The sequence below is a fragment of the Furipterus horrens genome, unplaced genomic scaffold (assembly GCF_987537825.1).
Source record: "Furipterus horrens unplaced genomic scaffold, mFurHor1.1.pri manual_scaffold_12, whole genome shotgun sequence".
In the NCBI taxonomy this organism is placed as follows: Eukaryota; Metazoa; Chordata; class Mammalia; order Chiroptera; family Furipteridae; genus Furipterus; species Furipterus horrens.
In genome coordinates this window covers 91948096-91971585 of record NW_028327182.1, presented here as the reverse complement: position 1 = coordinate 91971585, position 23490 = coordinate 91948096, and the positions used below count along the sequence as shown (strand labels likewise).

The 23490-nt window shown below is 46.6% G+C and overlaps 1 protein-coding gene across 1 annotated transcript in view; it reads right to left on the bottom strand.

The window, feature by feature from the left end:
• Positions 1 to 15113, bottom strand: part of ENPP6 (ectonucleotide pyrophosphatase/phosphodiesterase 6) — an 80218-nt gene extending 65105 nt beyond the window's left edge. Inside the window, exon 1 of the mRNA XM_090258586.1 lies at positions 14816 to 15113. Within this exon, the coding sequence (XP_090114712.1) occupies positions 14816 to 15056 (241 nt within the window). The 5' untranslated portion in view covers positions 15057 to 15113. The remainder of the gene's footprint in view (positions 1 to 14815) is intronic.
• Between the last annotated feature and the right edge of the window lie 8377 nt (positions 15114 to 23490).

Below are 23490 nucleotides of genomic sequence, written 5' to 3'. Positions count from 1 at the left end.
TCACCCATAGATTTAGATTTTGTTAAGAAGATGAAGAGGTGTACTATTTCTTATACACTCCAGTTGGTGAGCACAGATTAATGCATCAATTCATCTCACTCTGAGACTAGCGTGGATTCTCATCTGATTCTGAGATATTTTCCTCCCTCTGCTTCTCCATGGCTAATCAGCCTTGCCAGTCCCCTCTCCACAGAGCCTATCAGATCCTTGACCCCAGGCTCATTCTGGCACCAGGGACTTGACCCGCAGGTGCCTTCATTCTCATGTTAGACTTGGATGGCGGACCCCTAACCCACGCTGCGCAGAAATGTCAGAGTCATGGTCTCTCCACCCAGCTCTGGTCTCTGAACGCATCTCAGTGTGGCCACCTCCGGCCCTTGGCTGTGCAGTGCCATTGACCCTCACAGCCCTTCCTCCAGGTTCAAACCCCCCCAAACCCTTCAGGCTTTGCCCAAACACCATCACCTCAGCGAGGCCTCCCTCCTCATCCCCACGCTCAGAAATGCTCTGTGCCCCTCCTGTGCCCGTGTGTCCTGTCCCATGATTATACTCATATCGCCATATTATGGGCTGGCCTGAAAGTCCATTTAGTTTTTTCCATAAAATAAAAGACACATTTTTCATTTTTCACCAATAATTGTACTGATTTGGATATTTTGAGTATGTCAGTTCTCTTCTGCTATTGGCTTCTAGTAGGTAGAGGCCAGGGGGGCAGCTAAACATCTTCCAATGTGTCAGACAGCGTCACAGCAAAGAGTTATTTGGCCAATAGTACCAAGAAACTTTGCAAACCACTCTGACACGTTTGATCAGTCACAGCACCTTCTCCACACACAGCACAAATCTTTTTCTTTTTCATTTTGTTGTGTTTTTACCTTTCTAGAAATAATAAAGCACAATATGTCAAAAATGGTGCTTATCTTTTCCATCTTCAATATTAAAATAGCTGCACAAAAATTCACCAATGTTTGATGTTTTTTAAATGCACGCCGATATGACAGCCGTCACAATACAATCTAATAAAATTGTTTCGAATGAAATTAAAGACAACGAAGCACTCCTAGAGCCAGCATTGGAAATAACTAAAGGAAATTTTTGGCCAACCCAATACTTAGTTTTTCCATCTTAATTGCAAGCTCATTCAAGACAGAGGCCACATCCTGGTCAATTTTAGAACAGTCCCTCTCACAATGTAAATGCTCACTATATCCCTACATGGAGAATGTTCACATGCAAATGTACAGTGTGAGCATATGCCAACATTATATACTGTTACAATTACCAAATTCTGGAGTTCTGATAGTGAGCAGTAAAGGAGTTCACAACAACATAAAAATATAATATCAAAGCCCCACCCAGCTCTGAAGTGTTAATGTCTGTCCTTTAGAGGGTTCAGGCTTTGTAGAGGGGGGCTGCCTTATTTTGGGTTGGAAGGGGAAGATGGGTGCCTGGGAGCTGGGGCCTGGGCTGGAGCCAAGGAGAGGGAAGGACCAGGAGTCCCCAGAGAGGCCTCCAGCAAAAACAAGAGAGTGACGAAGAGGCGGAGAGGTGAGTTTTCAGACTTTCATTCCAACAGGGGTTTCACAAATGGCCACGAGCACGCTGAAGGTCCCTTTGTCAGAATGGTAGGAATTAGTCTGATACCCACGGAGAGAATTTCTTGAGGTGAGTTTTCAGGACCGCCACACAGTCAAACAGGTGGTTGAAAAATCGGATAAATAAAATCATTTTTGTTTTCATCTGTTATTTTTTTTTTGGCTTTTGGCTTTTGGCTAGCTGTTGCAACACATGTTGACAGAGTCTGGGAGTGAATTCTTTGGAACAGGATTTCCTTATCTGTCCCATCAGAACTTGGTGAAATCATGTGAGGAGTTTAAAAACCAAGAGCCAGCCTCCCATTGTCACCCACAGCCCTGGGAAGTACGGGGGACAGCTGAGCTGAGTCCAACCACCAGCCCCAGCCTTCTGGGTGGTTCCATCTCCTCCCTGGCTGGATTTTAAAATCAAATCTACCAAAATTCCTTCCTTGAATCTTATCTCCAGCTCACACATCCTGGAGCTGTTAGCGAGGGTGAGAAAAGACCCACCGAGGCAGGGAAGCCCAGAAAGGAAGTGTGACATCCTCAGAGTAAAGCCGAGAGCCCAGGCCCGGAGGCTGCCTGGGATCAACAGGCAGGAAAGGAGGTCTGGGCCTCCATCCCTGGTCACCCGAGGGGGGCCAGGCCTGACCAGGACGCAGAAGGCTGGGCTTGGTGAGCTTCTGCCCTGATTTGGGGCTGGATCTGCATCTCGGGGCCTCGGTCTCTCCTGTTCTGTGCAATGAGACAAATAAACGCATCGGAATTTCTAAGGCATCTTCTGCTTTTTACATTCTGTAACTCTGGATGCCTTTGGGGAAAGTTTGGGATCGGGATATTGTGGCTTTTGTTACCTATTCCCCAGCTCCCTCGCATGGTTATAGTGTTCTATTTTATACCGATGAGTGCATGGTAAAGTGGGCTGTGGAAGCCACATGCAGAAATGGACAGGGAGGGGTGCCATGGTTGGGACAAGGCCTGCCGGTGAATGGGCCAGACTGGGAGTAACTGGGACCTGGAATGAGATCCGCCGCAGACCCCAGCATAACCAGGGGCCCCCTGGGCGCCGGGAAGTCATGGTGGCAGGAGGACTGTGGCCGTGGTGCTGCTCAGGCCCCCGGAGTGTGAGGAAGAAGGAGGACACTTAGAGGCTCTGGAGTCCAGCCGGGAGGAATCTGGAATCCAGAGCCATCGAAACAAGTATGTTGTTAGAGTGCACCAGTGGTCTGTTGGAAAACGGTGGAGCCTCCGCAGACGAGGTTCAGCAACAAAACTCTAGAGCCTAGAAGGAAGACGGGTAACAGAAGCCTGCCACCACGGGTCAGACAGACGTCCAGTCACAAACATAGATCCGGGATCTCTTCGGAGCAGGCGCCGGGCGCAGGTGCTGAGCTCGTCCCAGCCCTTGAGCCGGGGTAGACCAACAGCAGGCCGGGTTGCTCTGTGGCCCGGCCTGGCCTGCAGGGGACCCAGCTGGGGGGTGGAAGGCCCTCAGAGGCTGAGTGCAATGGGGGACCTGGTAGGTTGTCTTTAGTCCTGCTCCTCCGAGGGGCAGAAGCAGCTCCCGTGAGGTGATGGTGTTCAAAGCAGGATGGTGATAGCAGCCTGCACCGCAGGCGTCCGGAGCCCTGTCTGGCTGCTGTTTGTAAGTCTGCGATACAGACCGAGCAAAGCAAACCGCAAACATTGCTTTAGGCCCCCTGGGCTGGGAAGCATTTCTTTCAAAAACCTTTTACTGTGATTGTATTTCCCTAAATCACAAGGGGAGCGCAGTGGGCCGTGGACCAAATGTTTGTGTCCTCTCAACATTCATATGTTGGAAAATAATCCCTAACATGATGGCACTAGGCTAAGGCTGAGCCTTTGGGAGGAGACTGGGTCACGAGGGTGGAGCCCTCATGGATGGGATTAGTGCCCTTATAAAAGCGCCTCCCGAGCTCTGGCCATCTTTCTGCCAGTGAGACCTCAGGGAGCAGACAGCCATCTGCAGCCTGGAGGGGGGCCCCCCCGAACCGGACCACGCCAACCTCGATCACAGACTCCCAGCCTCCACACCAGTGACACATACATTTCTGTTGTTTATAAGCCACCTGGTCTGTGGCCCTCTGTGACAGCAGCCTGAACTGAAACAGGGGCTAAGTCAACATTGCATTAAAATGCCTCCTTAGTCAACTGCAGATAAGCAAGTTCTACTGGATCCAGAAACATCTCTGACTGTAAGACTTTGAAAAGATAAACCCTGTTGTTTAAAAAGAGAGATGACAAGACAGCTCTCACATACCTGCCTCTTACCTGTCCAGGTGTCCTTTTAATCGGGGACCACAGTTCCTTGTTTCTTATGGACCCTTAAAGATATGCTTTCCCTCCAACTGGCAAAAGCCCTTGGCTGGGCCCTAATGCCCTAGAATGGCAGTTCCCCTGCTGCCCACTGTCCCCTGCCTCCCGGGGAGCCCGGCTGGACAAGGGGCTACAGAGACGCTGCCTCCACACCACAGAGCACTTCTGACCAGGAGCTGGGGGACCATGGGAGAAAATGCTAAAGAACAGACCACAGACACACAGCACATGGCCTGACTTCCAGGAGCATCTCAGGCCAAGCTTTTGCCCTCAATCATTAAAGCAGAATGTTTCTCAAATCTGCCTGGGGAAGCCCCACTCTGACACGTGCAGACCATTTTTTCAGGGACACTAGACTTGCTGCAGGGCTGGTGGTCTGCTTTATCTGATTTGTGTGCCTGCTGTGGAAGAAGAGCCTGGGGCCCAGGGCCCCCTCGGGAAAACCCTGGAGCAGTCCTGCCCACTCCATCCACAGACACAGGACCTCCACCACAGCCTCCCCACCACCCTTGGGCCAAGGCCTAGCCCAGTGACATTAACGCAGAACACATCTTTCAAATGTGTAAAAGAGGTCCGAGTGGAGTTGTGACCATAACGGGGAGGAGAGACAGATTGTCATCGGGAGCCCCTTCCGGTCACCCTTCTCCCCTGTGGCCCCTCAGAACCTCCTTGGACCTCACCGCCACATCCCCAGTCCCGGAACAGAGCAGCTAGAATGTTCCCAGCATACAGCCGGCACTCACGCGGCGCAATGCTAACCCTAGGCTCCGTCCTCTCGTTTTAAAGCAGTGAGAGCTCAGGACTAGGAAGGTGATATGACATGTCCAGCATCCCTGGAGGTCGTGGCAGAAGAAAGCTGGCCTGGTGACCCCCTCCCCCACCCCGCCCTGGTCCACCAGTACTTTCCTATCAGACGTTGTGGCTGGACTACCTGGGGTGAATTGAAAAAGCTGCTCAGACCCAAGCGGACGGGGCAGGGGACCTGGCCTCCTGATCCACCTGGGGCCTTCACAGCCCACAGCACACAGGTAAGGCATTCTACATGCGTTCTCACACGCACCCCGCTTGTCCTCCCACCTCGGATCTGGCAATGCCAGGAGTGTGCGCTCTTGGGGGCAGGTTCCCCAGGGAGTGACATCATCAAGGAGTGGAGTATCTGCAGAGGCTCTGACCAAAAGTCTGTTTATGATGCTGGCCTGGCAGCCCTTTGTCCCAAGAGCCTGCCCACACATGGTTCCAAGGCCTCTCTGCCGGGCCCCATCTCCTCTCTGTGGAAAGGGCTGGAGGTAGGAGTAAGTTATGATCAAGGACTATATCCAACAGGAGCCAGATGCTCTGCATGGGACCCAGGGAAGCCCCAGACCTGCCCAGGTCCCTGCCTGGGACACTGTAGACAATGGCCCTATTCACAGAAGGGGACTATGAAACATGAGTAGGTGTTGTTTAAAGTGTCTCTGAAATAAATGTTAACATGCTGACTCAGGCCCCCTCTGCATTAATTTTAAACATCCTTTACCCCATTTTTGGCATAGCATTCACGGTGAAGCAGGTCCCAAGAGCAGCGGGGTCCAACCCAACTCCCAGAAGCCTTGGCAGGAGGCATACGGTCCTATCATCCATCAACGGTGGGGTGGGGGTGGGGGCAGCAGGCGGCGGGAGAGATCAGCCATGGTTCGCAGACCGCAGTGGTTCCGTGTGGGTGAACCTTCTTAAAAGGGGGCTTGCAGTCATGACAATCAAAAGCTTTCCCCGCATGCTGAAGCTTCTCCTGCCACCTTGACCACTCCCTTCTTCGGGGAGTGGGCTTCCAGCAGCCAAAGGCCATATAACAAGAACTCCCTCTCATCACCGCGGAAAGCCAAGAGAAACAGGATTTTTAAAAAGTGGCACTTCACTGTAGAGAGGTCTGCTGATGGAAGCTTAAATAATGACGTGCCAGGAGAGATTATTTTTGCAAATTCCTGGAACGGAACACGCTGTTTTCTCAGGGCAGAGCCTGTTCGTGCCCTTCGAAGCTTCTGCAGACCCACACCTCACCCGCCCCGCCTGCGTCCCCAGGCAGCTTACTCAGGACCCTGTATATAGACCGTCGTTTTAAGTAGAAATATGGGAAGATGCTGTTAGGTGTCCCTGGGAAGTGACAAAATGTACACAGAAGGGCACACAGATGAGAAGACAGACATCATTGTGCTTCTGTGAGGAATGTCCTCTGCTGGCCGTGTGGCGAGCACAGAGGCAAGAAGTTCATAGCCAGGGGTCCGTGAGGACCACAGGAGCAATTTCTGTATTTTCCCCCTGTGGCTATTCTATATGTTTCTGGAACTCTCCTTTAAGACATTGTCTCTGAACCCCTGGAGTTCCAACTCTAGGTGGATACCCTACTGCCACTGGAACTCTATTCTGACGAAAATTTACTTCCCCAAATACGTTCTCATGCCCCGCTCTGAGGAGCCCCAGACTTCTGAATATCTTGTAGCCTTGGAATGGAGTCAGGGTTTCTGCCTTTTCATTTTTCCATATTCACTCATCACCCCATCAGCAAGTTCTTCCCGTTGCAGTGATGTTCAAATTCAACCCTCACTTACAGCCCATCGGAAAGAGCAGATGCTCAGGTGTTTCAGGTGGAAAAGGAGAAGAGAAGGGGCTTGTTGGGTGATCTTCAATTTTGCTTTCCATCAACTGAATATCTTTATTTTTTTTTTTTAATAAAGGCACTCGTCTCTCCCTTCAGCCCACACAAGGGCAGGCACCAAATGGCTTTAGCACACTTGCCCTGGATGCTTCCTGGAATGCATCTCTGCCTTGGCTTCTGTTGAATCCCTCATAGTTCCATCTTTATAGGTGTTTTTTATTTTTTTCTCTCTCTCTTAAGACCTGACTCAAAATTCATCACTCACTAAAAATCTTTCCACTCATCATCCTTCAGTGTTTAGTTCTAGATCCACCTTCTCTGTGCCATGCATTCTCATTGAGACCCACAACTTCTTTCTAAAATGCAACAAGTACCCTTCTGTGTCTGTGATGTTCAAGAAACATTCCTGCATCCACGGTGGGGGAATTATACATCCTGGAGTTACTGCCATCCAGTTGCAATAGGACTTGCTTTGGCCAACGCAATGGGGGTGATTGGGATGTCTTAATCATTACCACATTGTGTGGCCATTTCCTGCTTTCCCGTTACCAGGTGAGAAGCCTCTCTCATTTAGGAGTTGCTCTCTTTCAACCTGGGTCTCAAAATGAAGAGGAAAAGGGGCTGAGTGAGAAATACGCCTTCATTGTCCTATGCCTCTGGTGTAGCTTGTTACTGCAGCAGGCGCCAGCCTAATCTTCCTGATCAAGGGTGTGACATGCATAGTTGTGAGAACATAGGCTCTGCACAGAGTTGCTCATTTTGGCCTCCCAACAAGCCTATCAGTTGTTTATGTTCTCCATGCTACTGAAAAATAATATTAAAACTCAAAAGAACTTGCTTGTTTCCATTCTAAAAGCCAAAAAGCAACAGAGTACACACAGTCAGGCCTTCTGCAGTGAATCCATAGCTCTTTCCACGGCACCATGCGTTATGGGTTGAATTGTGCCCACCCCAAAGATATATTAAACCTTATTCCATGAGTGTGACCTTAGTTAGAAACAAGTTAACATGAGGTCATTACGAAGGGCCCTAATTCAATATGACTTGTGTCCTTAAAGGAGACACATAAAGACATGCAATGTGTGACAAAGGCCGAGGTGGGAATGATGCAATGAAACCGCTTCAGACCAAGGAATCCCACCAATCGCTGGCAGCACAAGAAGCTAAGAGGAAGGCATGGGACAGAATCTCCCCAGGAGCCTTCAGAGAGAACATGGCCCCGCTGACACCTTGATTTCTGATTACTGACCTCCAGAACCACGAAGGAATCATTCCTGCTGTTCGAAGCCCCCCAGTTGGTGGTCCTTTGCTACAGCATCCCTAGGAAACCAACACACACCACGCTTAACTAGCTTTCAGGGCAGAAACCACCAGAAAGCCTCAGCAAGTTGGTTTGGGGATGGAAGCGGTCCATCTAGGGAAACTTTCATTCCTCTTTTAGCAGCCTACTTACCACCTTGTCTTATTTGTTTCCAAGAGCTGTCACAACCATGGATGACAGTCCAGGTGGTTTAAGCAACAGAAATCTATTGTTCATGATTCTGGAGGCCAGAAGGCCGACATCAAGGTGTCCGTGGGGCTGGTCCTTTCTGCAGCCTCTCTCCTTGGTGTCTAGATGGTTGTCTCCTCCCTGTGTCCTCACACGGCCTTCCCTCTATGCCATTCTGTGTCCTGACCTCCCTTCTTACAAGGACATCAGTCATACTGAATTAGGGCCCACCCTGATGACCCCATTTTAACTTAATTACCTTGTGAAGGATTTTATCTCCAAATACAGTCACATTCTAAGGCACTGGGGCTCGGGACTTCAATTTATCATTCATTGAGGGTGGGGCACAATTCAGCCTATAACACCCTGTTTTCAAACCTCTAAGAAGCCCCTCCCAATGCCTGTGTTGACGGCCTGTCCACCTGAGCAGTCTGGGAACACCAGGGTGGCCCTGCCAGCCCCTCTAGTTGCCAGACCCATCCGTGGTCTGACAGCCAGGACCACACACAGTTGTTCGTGTGGTTCTGAGCCATTTGCTTTGTTCACGCTTTGCTGTGCCCTTGGCTTCCTTGGCCTCTGCGCTCTTGGCTAGAATTAGACTCTGTCTCGGGCTGTGCTGACGGTTAGTGTTCTGGTTACATTTCCAACACCCCAGGCCTTTGATCCCTAACTTGGCACGGCCCCCTCCTCATGGGAGCTCTCTTTGCAACCCTCTTTCTGCTTCCAACTTCATTGTCAAAATCTGAAACAAAACTGACAGACATGTTTTGAGACAGAGAAGATCACGAGACATAAAAGGGCACCAGTTCACCTCAACGACTGTTAACTGTTTAAATAAAACAAAGCACAATTTCAGTTTTTCTCCCCCTTATTAGTTTTAGCAATCTCTAAAGTCAAAAGAATAATCAGGTTTCCCGAGACTCCGAATGTTTTCATCATTATAAGACTTCTTCAGTATAACACGTGTAATTTGAAGAAGAAAGAATAATCAAATCGGTGCTAACAGGAAAAATCAGGAGCGTGGAAAGACAGTGAGGTGCAGTGTGAGCTCCCCTCGCTCGGCTAGGCAGGGAAGGCGTGCCCAGGACAGCAGCTTTGGGGAGAGAAAGGGGAAAATCAGTGGAGCAATTCTTGTATCTTTCTGGGGAAAATCCTTCCAGCCAGAAGGAAGAGCAAGTGCCAGTGTCCCAAGGTGGCCTCGTGTCTGGACCAGGTGAGGAAGCCAGGGAATCATGGTCAGGAACGAGGTCACAAAGGGGCGAGCTGAGCACGTGGGGACAGTTCTAGAAGGACTTTAGATTTTCCTCAGAGTGAAAGCAGAACTTGCCAGAGGCTCTGAGCAGAGGAGCGACAAGACAAGACATGTATCTTACAGGGAGCGCTCTGGCTCGCCCGCAGAGACAGACTGAGAGACTGCAGGCCGGGGACATGGGGGGACGGGAGCTCTTAGGAAGCCCTGGGCAGCAGAGGGTGCCGGGATGAGAAGGGAGGCTTCTCAACCTGTCTTCAAAGTACAGCCGACTCACAGAAAGGGAAGGGAGGAAGATGAGGAGGAACCGACAGGAAGGACCACGGCGTAGCCCGTGGGATGGAGGAGCCCCCAAGAGGGTGGTCAGGTAGGGGGAACACGGCCTGAGCCCAGCGCCGGCCCCAGGCATGGAAATCCCAGCTGAGGACTGAGCCAGGCCGAGGCGAGGGGACATGGTGGTGACAAGAGTGTGCCTGGATGTTGCACAAAAGAGGACAGGAGGATGGGAGAGGACGGCCCAGGTGTCATGTATGGAAGCGTCAGGAAGCTGACCCTTGGGGTGAAGGTCCCCGTGCAGGGGCTGATCTGGGGATGAGGGGGAACAGGGAGCCCATGATGCCTGTGCTGTGGGGGTGCAGGGGTCTTCCAGCAGCTCCCCGTGAAACCTGAGGTCTCCAGAAGGCTGAGGATGGGGGCTCTTTTCAAAACACAGTATCTCAGGGCTTTCCGCACGGATGTCTTTTGGTCCAAGTGATAGCCGGTTTTAATTTAAACCAGCTACTTCCTTAAAAGCTGAGGAAGGCATGCCTCCCCCTGCAATCTCCTGCTCCAGAGTGATGGATCCCTGATGTCTGGGAAGAATTGTCTTCACATGTAATTTCTAAGAACGTCGCGGAAAACACGTCAGCACAAATATTAATTCTACGCAGTGAATGTTCTTGGTTTTGCTTTGATTCCTGTAAAGGATTAACAAAGCACATTTGTTTGAGCTCTTCCTGACTCGTGGACTGGTCTTGCGGAGACCTCTGCCCCTGGGTCCAAGGTCACAACCTCCTGGATACCCCAGAACGTGGGTCAGGGCCTTCCTGTGTGAGAGCTGGACCTGTGGCATCTGCCCTCCAATCTCAGCCCTGCCACTGACATCCTTCGGTGTCTGGAGTGAAGCATCCTACCTCCCTGCACTTCATTGACTAGTTTCTCAAAGTTCAAATGATAATAACATACTGCATAGTAAATTCATGTCTGCAGGTGTTAGTCCGTTGGTAGGTTGTGTTCAGTGAAGATTAGACTGGTTTCCCTGGTACTCAGGATATTCTGGGCCACTTTCTGCAAATGTTCCACCAGATTGTCTATCAAGAGCCGAATGGGCAAAGAAGATGTGATACACACACTGGAATATTACTTGGCCATAAAAAAGAATAAATTCTTGCCATGCATGGACCTAGACAGTATATGCTAAATGAAATAAGTCAGGCAGAGAAAGACCATATGATTTCACTTATATGTGAACTTGAAAAAACAAACATAAAAATGAACAAACAAAACAAAGCAGAAACAGACTCATAGGTACAGAGAACAAACTGATGGTTGCCAGAGGGGGAGGGGGAGGGGGTAAAAAATGTAAAGGGGAAGAAGAGGGACAACCTTTTAGTTAAAAAATAAATAAGCCCCAGGGCATAGTACACACAGCACAGGGAATCTAGTCAATAATATCATAATGACTTTGCACAGTGACAGATTGTTAGTAGACGTATCATAGTAATGACTTCGTAAGCTATATAAATGCATAATCACTGTGTTGTACACCTGAAATTAATATCATACTGTGTTGTCTATACTTTAATAATAAAAAAAGAAGTGTTCAAGAATTACAAACAAATGTTGCCATTGGCCTTGGCAAAATGATATTGTCATGATGCTTGAAAGTATACCCATCATGCCCAGCATTTTCTCTTACCCATGATCTGGATTGAACAAACGACTCTTTTTCTTCCATGGATTTTATGTTAAACTCTACTTAAATTGGATGTGGATTTAATTCAAGAGGAGAATAACCTCATGGAAAGATCCACAAAGAGCCTAAAACAGAAAGCATCCCAATAGCAGCTACTCTGGGGTTGTATTTTAACTAAAATGAAGTTGATCCACACACAGCTCTTCAGAAAGAGGGCTTGTGCATAAAGTAAGATATGATAAGCGTCATGCTTGTGGCTGTTTACCCCAGCTCAGAGCCCACCTCCTTCAAAATGCTTTCACGCTATTTCAACTGGAAAAGAATTCTCCTCTCCTCTGGTCTTCCATAACACATCAGAAAACTACCCATAGGTCTTTGTGTATGAGTTTGCTAGAGTGGCCACAACAAAGCGCCACACTTCAGGTGGCCAAACAACAGGAAGTTATTTCTCACAGCTCTGGAGGCTGGAAGCCCAAGATCAAAGTGTTGGCAGGGGTGAGTTTCTGGTGAGGGCTCTCTCCTTGACTTGCAGATGGCAGCCTTCTCAGTGTGTCTTCATGTGGCCTTTTCTCTCGTCTCCTTCAAGGGACATCAGTCAGTCATATTGGATTAGGGCTCCATACCAACGACCTCGTTTTAACTTAAAAACCTCTTTAAAGTTAAGGCCATATATTGAAATATGGTTACATTTTGAGGTCTTGGGGGTTGGGACTTCAACACACCAATTGTGGAAGGACACATTTCAGCCCTTGGCATTCACTTTAGAATATAAGCTCATACGTGATGTGTCTCCTATCCTCACCTTGAATGTAGGCTCCTGGGTGAAAGGCCCTGTTTTAAGATCCTTTGTGTCCCCAGGAATCATTTGTTCAATGGATCTTCCTGATCACTTGGAGTTTTTGTTCACAGGTGCCCTGGCGCAAATGTATTTTGAAGGAGAAAATAAAATCAGCCACAGTGGCTTCAGGACAATGACTGGGCTAGATGATTTCCAAGGTTCCTTCTAAATCTTGTGATTGTTCATTTCCCACCAGGATCCACATGGCTTCCCATAAAATTCTCCTCCTTAGGAATTTCAGACATTTGCTTATTTCTTTTATGCAGGCCTCCCAAGAGGTGCCAGTTCTAACTTTTTCTAATTCCCTCCATGTGTTTATTTCTACATCTGCATGTGGCAGCACCTGAGATCCTGGCTTGATTAGGGCCTGGAACCGAAGAAACCGATGCAGTGAAATGACTTGTCCCGTCTTCCCACATCATTCAGGCCCTGAGAAGACTCAGCCTCCGTTTTCCAGCTCCCAGGCCAGGGTTCTTTCCAAAAAAGCCATCTCTCCTCATTACACAAAGAGAAACACCAGGGCTTTGTGTCTTATGGGCAATAATTCACGTAACGAAGTGAGACCGTAGTCTCCCCTATGAATTCTGAGGGACCCTAAAACAGCCTTCCTTTTAGTACCAAAAGGATCTAGCGTGATTCTTTTGTTAGCTCATAAAATGCTCAAATGCTCAAACCATATGTGTAAGTATAATTCCCAATGGTTAGATTCTTCCTTATATTGAAAAAGAGAGGAATTTTCAACATCAGGTAGAAAAATAAGCATGGATATCGGGGGAAATAGTCTAAACGTAGCACTGAGTCAGCTCCAGGCCAGTGGAGGGGAAACCTGCTTCGGGGCCAGAGTCTCCCCACAGCCTTCACTTCATCAGTAGGTGGAAGACCAGTCCTCCGCAATGTCATCTGCACATGAACGTGAGCCTTGCTAGACGTATCCTGTGTTAATGTCGTTTTTATAACAGGGGAAAGCGACTTAAATATCGGGCCGTCCTTCAAATCAGATTATACATTTTATCACCTAACTGTCAAACACCCCTGGGAGCTGCGTTGTCCCAGCACGGAAAGGACAAGTGAAAACGGCCATTCCTGAACAGAAGGTGTGTCTCTGCGTGACAGAGTCTCAATGCAGATTATTCCTTGTGCCCCTCCTCGGAATGTGGGGTTGACCAACAAAAGACCATGTCACTGGCTTGGTCTCTCTGTGGAGATTGTAATGGTCCCTTTTCACTCCCTGGAGTCCGACTTTCTGAAATGGATTTTGTTCATTTCCCACTGAGACGGGGAGACCGCACGTGACTGCTGGTGAATAGGGTCTGCCTGCCAGTGAGGCTCTGAGGGACGGCTGGGTGGGGGGGGTCTGCATGCGTGAGACTCCCCGGACACAACTGAAGTCAGGCTGTGACACACAATCACATCTGTGTGTGGCCCAGCAGCCTGCGACCGCTTCCCTGCAAGGGGAGAAGCGTGCCAAGGCAGGACCAGGGGACCTTTGTTCATCCTCTGTATCTCAGAGACCCTCGTTGTTTGTCTGGTGGGGGAAATTTCTAACAATCAACAAACGCGTTGTTCGCTTATGCACAGACAGAATGTTTTCCCCTCCGTGCCTTCATTTCTAGTTCTCCAAAGTCTCTTTCCCCTTTAATTGTATGGCATTTGTATGTACACATGCATGCAGTATTCATATCTAAAGCCAGAGGTATCGATGGTCTTTCCAGACTCCTAGGGCTTTGCCTTTCTGGGAAGGTCCATAATGAGATACAAGAGTTCACGTCCCCTTCCTGTTAACATAATTGATAGGGCTCTCCCTCTTAAGTCCATAGCAAAGTTCAGCATTAGCAGCAATAATAACAGTGCATTCCTAACACCCTGCCCTGGACAGTTTGTTAAATTCTTTCTGAGAGTGACTTGCTGGCCCTCACAAAGGTCAGTGAAAAACCAGCTGGAAGCCAGGAGTCCCACTGTGTAAGCAGAAAGTCCCTTCTGGGGCACGGACAGAAGACCAAGTTCATGGACACACTTTGGCGCTGTGGTGATCCCAGATGAAGGTCATCTCTAGGCAAGATCCGGCTTTCTGAAACCCCGGCACAGTCTGCGTTAGCTGGCATTTTTATTCTGTTTTGTTTTTGTTTTGTTTCGTTTTGTTTTCAACAGATGCTAGAAGTTAAAAATGGGAATCTCAACCACACAGCCATTTTTCTCTTCTCTGTGTTATGTTACCTGACCCAAAAAGGAAAAAGAAGGGGCAAGGGCCATTGCTAAGTGATCCTTCAAGGTCTGACTGTGAAATTTGCTCCAAGTAACCCAGGAATCCACGTGTGACTTGCATAGCCTAGCACATCGATAAACAAGCCAGAATGCCTCCAGGATGACAGATGACTGCAGGCCAAGGGGACAGAAGGAATTTGGTACAGGCACAGGAAGACCGCTTGACTCTCTAAACTTGAACTTAGAAAATAGAGAGCCAGCTAGAATTTTGATTTGTAAAACAAACAACCCCCTTTCAAATCATCTCATTATGTAGCCCTCTGTTCTCCACACTGAAAATCCAGTACAACGATCGGAGAACAATAGAACCGTGAAAAAAAATCTCCGCCAAGAACACAAACTTCCTGTCTTGTCTTTGATGTCCCAAAGGACTAGGGAAACATGAACATTTAAATTAATCTCCCATCCCAGGTGCTAGCGGTTCCCTGTTGGACTCCAGCACCTTCCTCCCCACCCAGAAGACGACAGGGTACTCACCAGTCATTAGGGTGTAGTAATTGGGATAAGAGAGACTGGGGAAGTCAGGGGTCAAGTAATCCACTTTGACTCCCCTGCTCACAATATCTTTGAAGCCAGGCAAGGACTCCAGGGCCTCATCACTGATGTAGTCTGAGCGAAAGCCGTCCAGCAGAAACACCAGGAGCTTCCGGTGGGCAGAGGCTGGCTGGGCCAGGCCAAGTGCAAGGACCAGCAGGAGGGCCCCGAGCTTCACGGCCATGCTGCCAGGAGCCTGCCCCAGCTGGCTGGCACGGCCGTCCCCTTGCAAAGACTGAGGATGGGGAATCTGTAGCTATTCTCTCTTCTAGGGGCTGGATCTTGACTGCTGGCCTTCCTGAGCCAAGTTCACTTTCAGAATTTAAAGATACAGCACCGCTTTTTCAAAAATATCTATGCTCACCCTTTACTGGAAAATCAGGAGACCCACTCCTTTGGAGAAGCTGGGTCCCCAAACAACTTGGAATTAACACCAGGGGAGAAAGGGCAACCTTATTATTTTGGGTGAATGTTCCAGAAATAGAGGCACCCACAGAGAGGGGAATTTTAAAAGATGACAGTAGTCAACACTAACTTTGCAGTTGGGCTCGCCCAAGGAAAAGGGCAATCTTTTTAATTGCTCTTATCCCACGTCTTTGCTCGATTTAAACTCTCTGACTGACGTTCATTTACCATTTAGGAATGCAGACCTCTTAGCTCAGTGTGTGAACGAGAGAAGAAAATCGGTGGACATGCACGAACCAAGGGTCTGTCTGTGTCCCCGCCGCTCATTTTGCACACACAGTGTATGACAGGGCTTATTGCTTTATTTTTCAAGTTTCTGGTGTCCAGACCCGTCTGTAGGAGGGGGTGGCTCTCAGCAGAGCTGGAGAGAAAGTTCCAGAAGGAGACAGCAGGGGTCGTTCCTGGCAGATTGCTCTGAGGCAGCATTGCTCCATGGGAGCCGTGAGAAAAGAGCTGGAGTTGAGAGCTTTCCATGGAAAAGCAGAGCCGGAAACGACGCTGCTTCCCCACCTAAAGGACGGGGCAGGGAGGGGGCATCGGGGCTGAGCTGGAGGTCAGAGGAGAGCAGCCGGGCACAGGTGGGTGACGAGACCAAGCACGGAATCCCGATTCTCGGCGCTCCCTACGGCGGGTACTTTCATTTGGCAGAAAATTCAAAAGGCTTATGAAATGTTCACGGCCCATAGCAAGAGCTCTGCGAGGGCTAACTCTTACGAGCATTGTAACACCACTTGGATCCTGTCGACACCTGCAGGACTCAGGGCAAAGCTTCACAGGGACACCAGCCCCCGGACCGTGACCAATTCTAAAATGCCCCTCTCCCCTCTGCCCCGTGAGTGCCTTCTCTTCTCCTGTTCCACTGTATTTAGAGCCCAGCCCTTACATGAGAACGCGGGTCACTTTCTCAATTGTGCTATTTAGAAAAAAACAGCCAAGTGACCATTCCCACCCCAGGACAAATAATGCTTTTGACAATGAACAAGTAAGAAAAAGAGGGGAGCTTATTCTTAATGTTTGTTAGTTTGAAAACATAATGTTATTCGTATTTCCTTGAGTTGCGGGATATTATTATCCTAAACAGAAAAAATATAAAGGGGGAGAGGGAGGGAGAAGAGGTGGGGAGGCACTGAGGAGCTGATGGGCTGCCTGTCCGTACCCCACACATTGAAGAAGAATATCCTCCAGTAGTGAGTGAGGGACCAAGGAGACAGCAGAGAAATATGCTCAGTCAGGTCCTGAGCGCTTCCGAAGATTCTGGACTGTGAAGATTCTAGTGCAAGCCCACGTGGTCTGCCTTGGGGCTCACTTGGGACAAGTTATAGACTCCGCATCTTAAAGGTGGATAAGAAGGGGCATCACTTTCCTCTGCAGCTAGCTGGGCGTGCAGTTGAAAATATGGCTCCCTGAGCACCTTACCCGGCTGTGGAGGCAGGCAGCCCTTCACTGCCTCCCTCTGATTGGCCTGTCCACAGATGTCTGAGCTTCGCCCCCAAGGCGCCGTGGGTAAGATAATGCTGTGACATGATGGGCAGAGGCATTGCTGATCTGTCCTTTATTGGTTTATGATGATCCTATTATCTTAGGATAATGTTCAGGTCATTCCTCTAACGTTTGGGGTCAAAATTACTGTAAATAAATATCTTCATCATACATGTCAACATAGGAAGAATGAAAGAAACATGAAATGGAACTTAAACCGAGGAAATTCCAGTATTGCCTCGTCTTGTACATTGTGATCTAGAAAAGGCTGGAAATCAGAGCTAAACAGCCAATAAGAAAAGGCACTGGATTGGAAAATGTGGTTGGTAGTAAGTGTCCCAAGTCTCGTGGTCTAAGACCTTGTCTGTCCGTCATCTGGACGCCCACCGTTGGGGATGGCTGTCAGCACCTAACATGTAAAAGTGCTTCTTTGCCTCTTGTTTTTCAAGGGTTGGCAATCCTATAAGTTCATTGCCCATGGGGCTTTGACCTAGATAACACAGAAAAATGAGAAATTGCCTTCAGAGCTTGGAACCACCTTTGCCCTGGTAGCCGCCCCAGGTCTTGCAGGGACACGCATGAGCTCTCAGGAATGTGCTGCCCGGCCGTCAGCACTCTGGCGCCCAGCCTCCACGGAGAGGCAAGTGGCCTGGACGGAAAGGGTCCCAGGGGAGAGAAGGCACGGTTCCGGAGCCTGGGATTCTGGCATGACGCAGTTGCGTGATTCTGAGAACGTTGCCTTTCCACGCTTCAGTTATTTCCTCTGGAAAGTGACAGGCGCTTTAAGGTCCTTTCTGGCTATAGAATCAATGAGATTCAAAAGCCTGTGTTGGCCAACATCAGCCTTCATTGGTTCTGTTAACCCATCTCAGCTTGTCAGCCAGTGTTGGCCCCTGTCGGCCCGTGAAACACTCCCCTTTCCTAGAAGTCAGTAGTTTTAACTCAGTTCCTCAAAGTTCTTGCCCCAGTGCCTGACCAAGACAAGTGCCCCATCAGCCCTCTCTCTGATAAGACACTGGAATTAGAGTCTTATACATCTTAACGGATGTAAACCCTACAGAATATGTTCTACATCCAGAAAGATATTCTTCTAAAATTAAGGTGAAATAAAGACATTCTCAGAAAAATGAGAGCTGAATTAGTCACCAACATACTTGTACCACAAGGAATACTGAAAAATGTCCTTCAAGTTGAAGGGAAATAATACAAAATAAAAATTAACATCAACAGGAAGAGAAAAGGAGTTATCAAAAATGGTAGGTATGTCAGTAAATATAAAGACCATGTTTTCTTCTCTTAATGTCCTTTAAAAATGACAATTTAAGTAAAAATACTAACACTATGATGGGATTTATAATTTGTAACTTATGAAGAATTAAAAGATTAAAAAACAGTAGCTCAAGTACAGGGGTAGGATGTTTAACTGGAATTAACTGTTGTGACATTTTCTTTCATTTACAAAATGGGAAAAGTCAGGTATAAAGAATAAAATGTAAGGAGATCAAATATTAATTTCAAGTAGATTATAATGAGGATGCATATGGCAATACCAAGAGCAACCAGTAAAAAATAATAAAATAGGCAGAGCTAAAAAGCCAGTAGAGAAGTAAACTACATCAGTAAAATAAAGGGTATACATGACAAACCCACAGCTAACATCACACTCAGTGGTAAAAGGTTAAAATCCCTCCACTAAGATCAGGAACAAGACTGCCCTTATTCAACAGAGTGCTGGAATCCTTACCCAAAGCAAGCTGTCAAGAAAAAAAAAGGGGGCATCCAAATCGGAAATGAAATGTTCACTTTCCTCTGTTTGTGAATAATATGATCTTATATATAGAAAACCTTAAAGACCCAAAAAGAGATTTTTAAGTTTTTAGCTTCTGGCCAAGATGGAGGCCTAGACATACATGCTGTGTCTCCCTCCACAGCTAAGAAGGAATACAACTACCTCAAAACTAGAGACAACTAGAAGTCCAAGAAAACTGAGCTGCATGGAAGTCCAGCAAACAAAGATATAAAGAAGAAATACCCAACCAGACAGGTAGGAGGGATGGAGCCAGGGCAGACAGGATGCAGTGTGGTGGTGGCAGCAGCAGCGGCAGCAGCGGGTTGGTTGAAAATGCAGTCACACGTTTTAAAAAGTCAGGAGGGACACCTGGGGAGTGCTCCCAGCACCAGACTAGATCGCACAGCTCATGGTTCCAGCACCAGGGAAAGTAAAGCCTCATTGCTTCCAACTGTGAAAACCAGTGGGGGTTGGGGCAGAGGAGGAAACTGCCTGTCTTTTGTCAGAGTCTGCTTGTTTAAAGGGACCCCACGGTCCTAGAATACCTGCAGACCCACCTACTCTGGGAACGATGACCATGGCAATAGCTAGAGGGGCACCAGTCCCATACAGAAGTGGAAGAAGTGCCTGGAAAAGGGGTGAGTGCTGAGCAAGTGGCATTGTTCCCTCTGTGAACCCTCCCCCATATACAGCACCACAACGTTGTGAAACGGGTTGCCCTGTACTGACGAATACCTAAGGTTTCCCCCTTACAACAAAACAGGTGCAACAGCTCTGCCTAAGATGCAGAGGCAAACAAACAACAGAAGCCTGCCAAGATGAGGAGACAGAGCAATATGGCCCCAAAGAGGAAATGGATCGAGATTCCAGTGGGAGAACTAAGTGATGAGGAGATAGTCAACCCAACAGATGGAGAGTTCAAAACACTGGTGATAAGGATGCTCACAAGCTTGACACATATGCTTAAGTACCGCAAACACATAAGAGAAGAAGTAAAGGCTATGCTAAATGAAACTAAGGAAAATCCACACAAAACCAATGGTGAAAAGAAGGAAACCAGGGTTCAAATCAATGAATTGGAACATAAGGAAGAAAAAAACAGTCAACCAATGCAGGATGAGGAAACAAGAATTGGAAAAAATGAAGAGAGGCTTAGGAACCTCTGGGACAACTTTAAACATGCCAACATCCGAATCACAGGGGTGCCAGGAGAAGAAGAGGAAGAGCAAGAAATTGAAAGCTTATGTGAGAAAATAATGAAAAAAAACTTCCCAAAACAAAAAAAAAGAAAAATAAATAAATAAATAAACAAACAAACAAAAAGAAAACTTCCCAAATTTGGTGAAGGAAATAGACATACAAGTCCAGGAAGCACAGAGAGTCCCAAACAAGCTAGACCCAAAGAGGACTACACCAAGACACATCATAATTAAAATGCCAAAGGTGAAAGATCAAGAGAGAATCTTAAAAGCAGCAAGAGAAAAGCAGAGAGTTACCTACAAAGGAGTTCCCATAAGACTATCAGGTGATTTCTCAAAAGAAACTTTGCAGGCAAGAAGGGGCTGGTAAGAACTATTCAAAGTGATGAAATGCAAGGACCTACAACCTAGATCACTCTCTCCAGCAAACCTATCATTTAGAATGGAAGGGCAGACAAAATGTTTCCCAGACAAGGCAAAACTAAAGGGGTTCATCATCACCAAGCCATTATATGAAAGGTTAAAGGGAGTTACTTAAGAAAAAGAAGATCAACTATGAACATCAAAATGACAACAAACTCACAGCTATTAACAACTGAATCTAAAAAATAAAAATAAAATCCAACTAAGCAAACCAGAATAGGAACAGAATCATAGGTATGGGGATCATTTGGAGGGTTATCAGCTGGGAGGGGTAAGGGGGAGAAATGGGGAAATGGTGCAGGGATTAAGAAGCATAATTGGTAGCTGCAGAATAGACCAGGGGTAGTTAAGAATAATAGAAGAAAAGGTGAAGCCAAAGAACTTATATGCTCAACCCATGGACATGAACTAAGTGGGGTGGGATTGCTAGAGGGAAGGGGGGGTACTGGGCGGAGGGGAGTAAAGGGAAAAAAATTGGGACAACTGTAACAACATAATCAATAAAATATACTTTTAAAAAGTTTTTTAAACTTATAACTAATGAATTCAGTAAAGTTCTAAGATAAAAAATTAACATGCAAAAACCAGTCGCATTTGTATACACTCAAAATGAATTATCTGAAAAAGAAATAAAACAATCTCATTTACAACACCATCAGAAATAATCAAATACTTAGGAATAATTTAACTAAAAAGGTGAAAGATCTATAGATTGAAAATTACAAGACATTGATAAAGAAATTGAAGAAGACACAAATAAGTCGAAAGATATTCCAACCTCATAAATTAGAAGAATTAATATTGTTAAAAGGTCCACACTACCCAAAGCCACCTATAGATTCATTTCAGTCCCTATGAAAATCCTAATGACATTTTTCACGGAAATAAAATAAATCCTAAAATTCATGTGGAACTGTAAAAGACACTGAATAGCCAAAGCAATCCTGGGAGGGAAAAAAGAACAAAGCTGGAAGCATTACATTTCCTGATTTCAAATGTTATTCAAAGCTATGGTAATCTCAATAGTATGATATCAGCATAAAACAAACACATAGACCAGTGGAACTGAATTAGGAGCCCACAATATATAGTCAACTCATGTTTAACAAAGGAGCCAAGAATACTCAATGGGGAAAGGATATCTCTTTAATTAATGGTGTTGGGAAGTCAGATAACCACATGCAGAAGAATGAAATTGGACCCCTGTCTTATACCACTCACAACAATTAACTTGAAATGGATTAAAGACCTAAATTTAAGACTTAAAATCAGAAAACTCCAATAATAAAACAAGAACAAAACTCCTTGACACTGGCCTTGGTGATAAATTTTTTTTTTTTGACATGACACCAAAAGCAAAAACAACAAAAATAAACAAGTGGACTAAATCAAACTAAAAAACTTCTGCACAGCAAAAGAAACAATCAACAAAATGAAAAGGCAACCCATGGAATGGGAGAAAATATTTGTAAATTATCTATGTGATAAGAGATTGATATCCCAAAAATATAAAGAACTCAACAACTCAATAACAAGAAAAATAATAATCCTGTTTGATTAAAAATAAGGGAAAGGACTTGAATAGATTTTTTTTTTCAAAGAAGACATTCAAATGGCCAATAGGTACATGAAAAGATGCTCACTGTCATTATCCTCAGGGAAATGCAAATCAAAAACCACAATGAGATATCACCTCAGACTTGTTATAATGACTACTGTCAGCAAGATGAGAAATAACAAGTGCTGGCGAGGATGTGGAGAAACGGGAACCCTACTGCACTGTTGGTGGGAATGCAGATCGGTGCCGCCACCGTGGAAAACAGTATGGAGCTTCCTCAAAAAATTAAAAACAGAACTACCATGCGATCCAGAAATCCCACTTCTGGGGCGGTATGTGAAGGAAATGAAACTACTATCTTGAAGAGATATCCGCACCCCCATGTTCATTGCAGAATTGTTCACGAGAGTCAAGATACAGAAAAACCTAAGTGCCTACTGACAAATGAAAGGTTAAAAAAACATGTGATAGAATATTTTTCAGCCATTAAAAAATAAAGAAGTCCTGCCATTTGCAACAACATGGATGGACATTGAAGACATCATGTTAAGTGAAATAAGCCAGAGAGAGAGAGAGAAATACTTACGGGTGGAATCTACAAAACCAAAACCACACAAACAGAGTAGCATGGTGGTTGCCATGGGCTGAGGGGGAGGGGAAATGGGTAGATGCAGGTCAAAGGGCACAAACTTCCAGTTATGGGTAAGGTCTAGGGAGCTGACGTACCACTTGATGACTATAATTAAAAATTCTGCATTACATACTTGAAAGTTATTAATAGAGTAGATCTGAAATGCTATCACAAAAAATTGTAATTACGGGAGGCGTGAAGGTGTTAATCAATTTCATTACGCTAACCATTTCCCTATGTGTGTATTAAATCAAAAAAAAAAGAACGAGCACTCTGCCAGGTATTAAAGGTGAAAAGGAATAAAGGGCAGTATTAAAGAACTTGTGTACAACAATCATTCCATTTGTTGATGCTAGGAAAGTAGTTTTTTGTCTGCACACATTTCAAATTAAAAAGGTCTCCAAGAGCCTACTCCCTATATAAAATGAAGCTGAGGAGGAAGGAGCACCTAGATAGTACGTGGAATATCTAGAAACTATTATCCTGACTCCTAACCTTGTGCCTGCTAATTCATGGCGGGCAGCAGGGACCCTCTCTTCAATATTGTCAGCAATTGCTGAGTGAGAGCCCACTAGCAGCCTTCAGAGGGGCCCCAGATGCACGTCCACGGCAGCGGTCTCACTCCTCTAGAATACTAGTAACGGCTGACCTCACCCCACCAACATTCCAGTCTGTAAGACCAGGCTCATGTGTATCTTTTAAGGTTCATCATATGATTCCAATCAAAAGCCAGGCCTGGGAACCACTGTTGACAATGACAGGCAGCCACGGCCAAGCCTGAGCAGGGTCATGCCATCATCAGACGTGCATTTTAGAGCGCAGGCTCCGGAAGCCCTGTGGAGGCCGTAGGAGGGCTGGGGAAGCGAGGATGACAATACCCACCTTCCTCGGTACTGAGACCTTTACATGCAATAATTCATTTAGATCTTCTGATAGTTTTGTAACATAGGTATTTATGCCCCATGACACAAAGGAAATCAAGGATCAGAGAGGCTTAATGTCGAGTAGCCTGAAGTGTCAAACTGAAATCCAAGCACAGGTCTCTTTCACAGACTTCTCTTTGTGGGGAATACA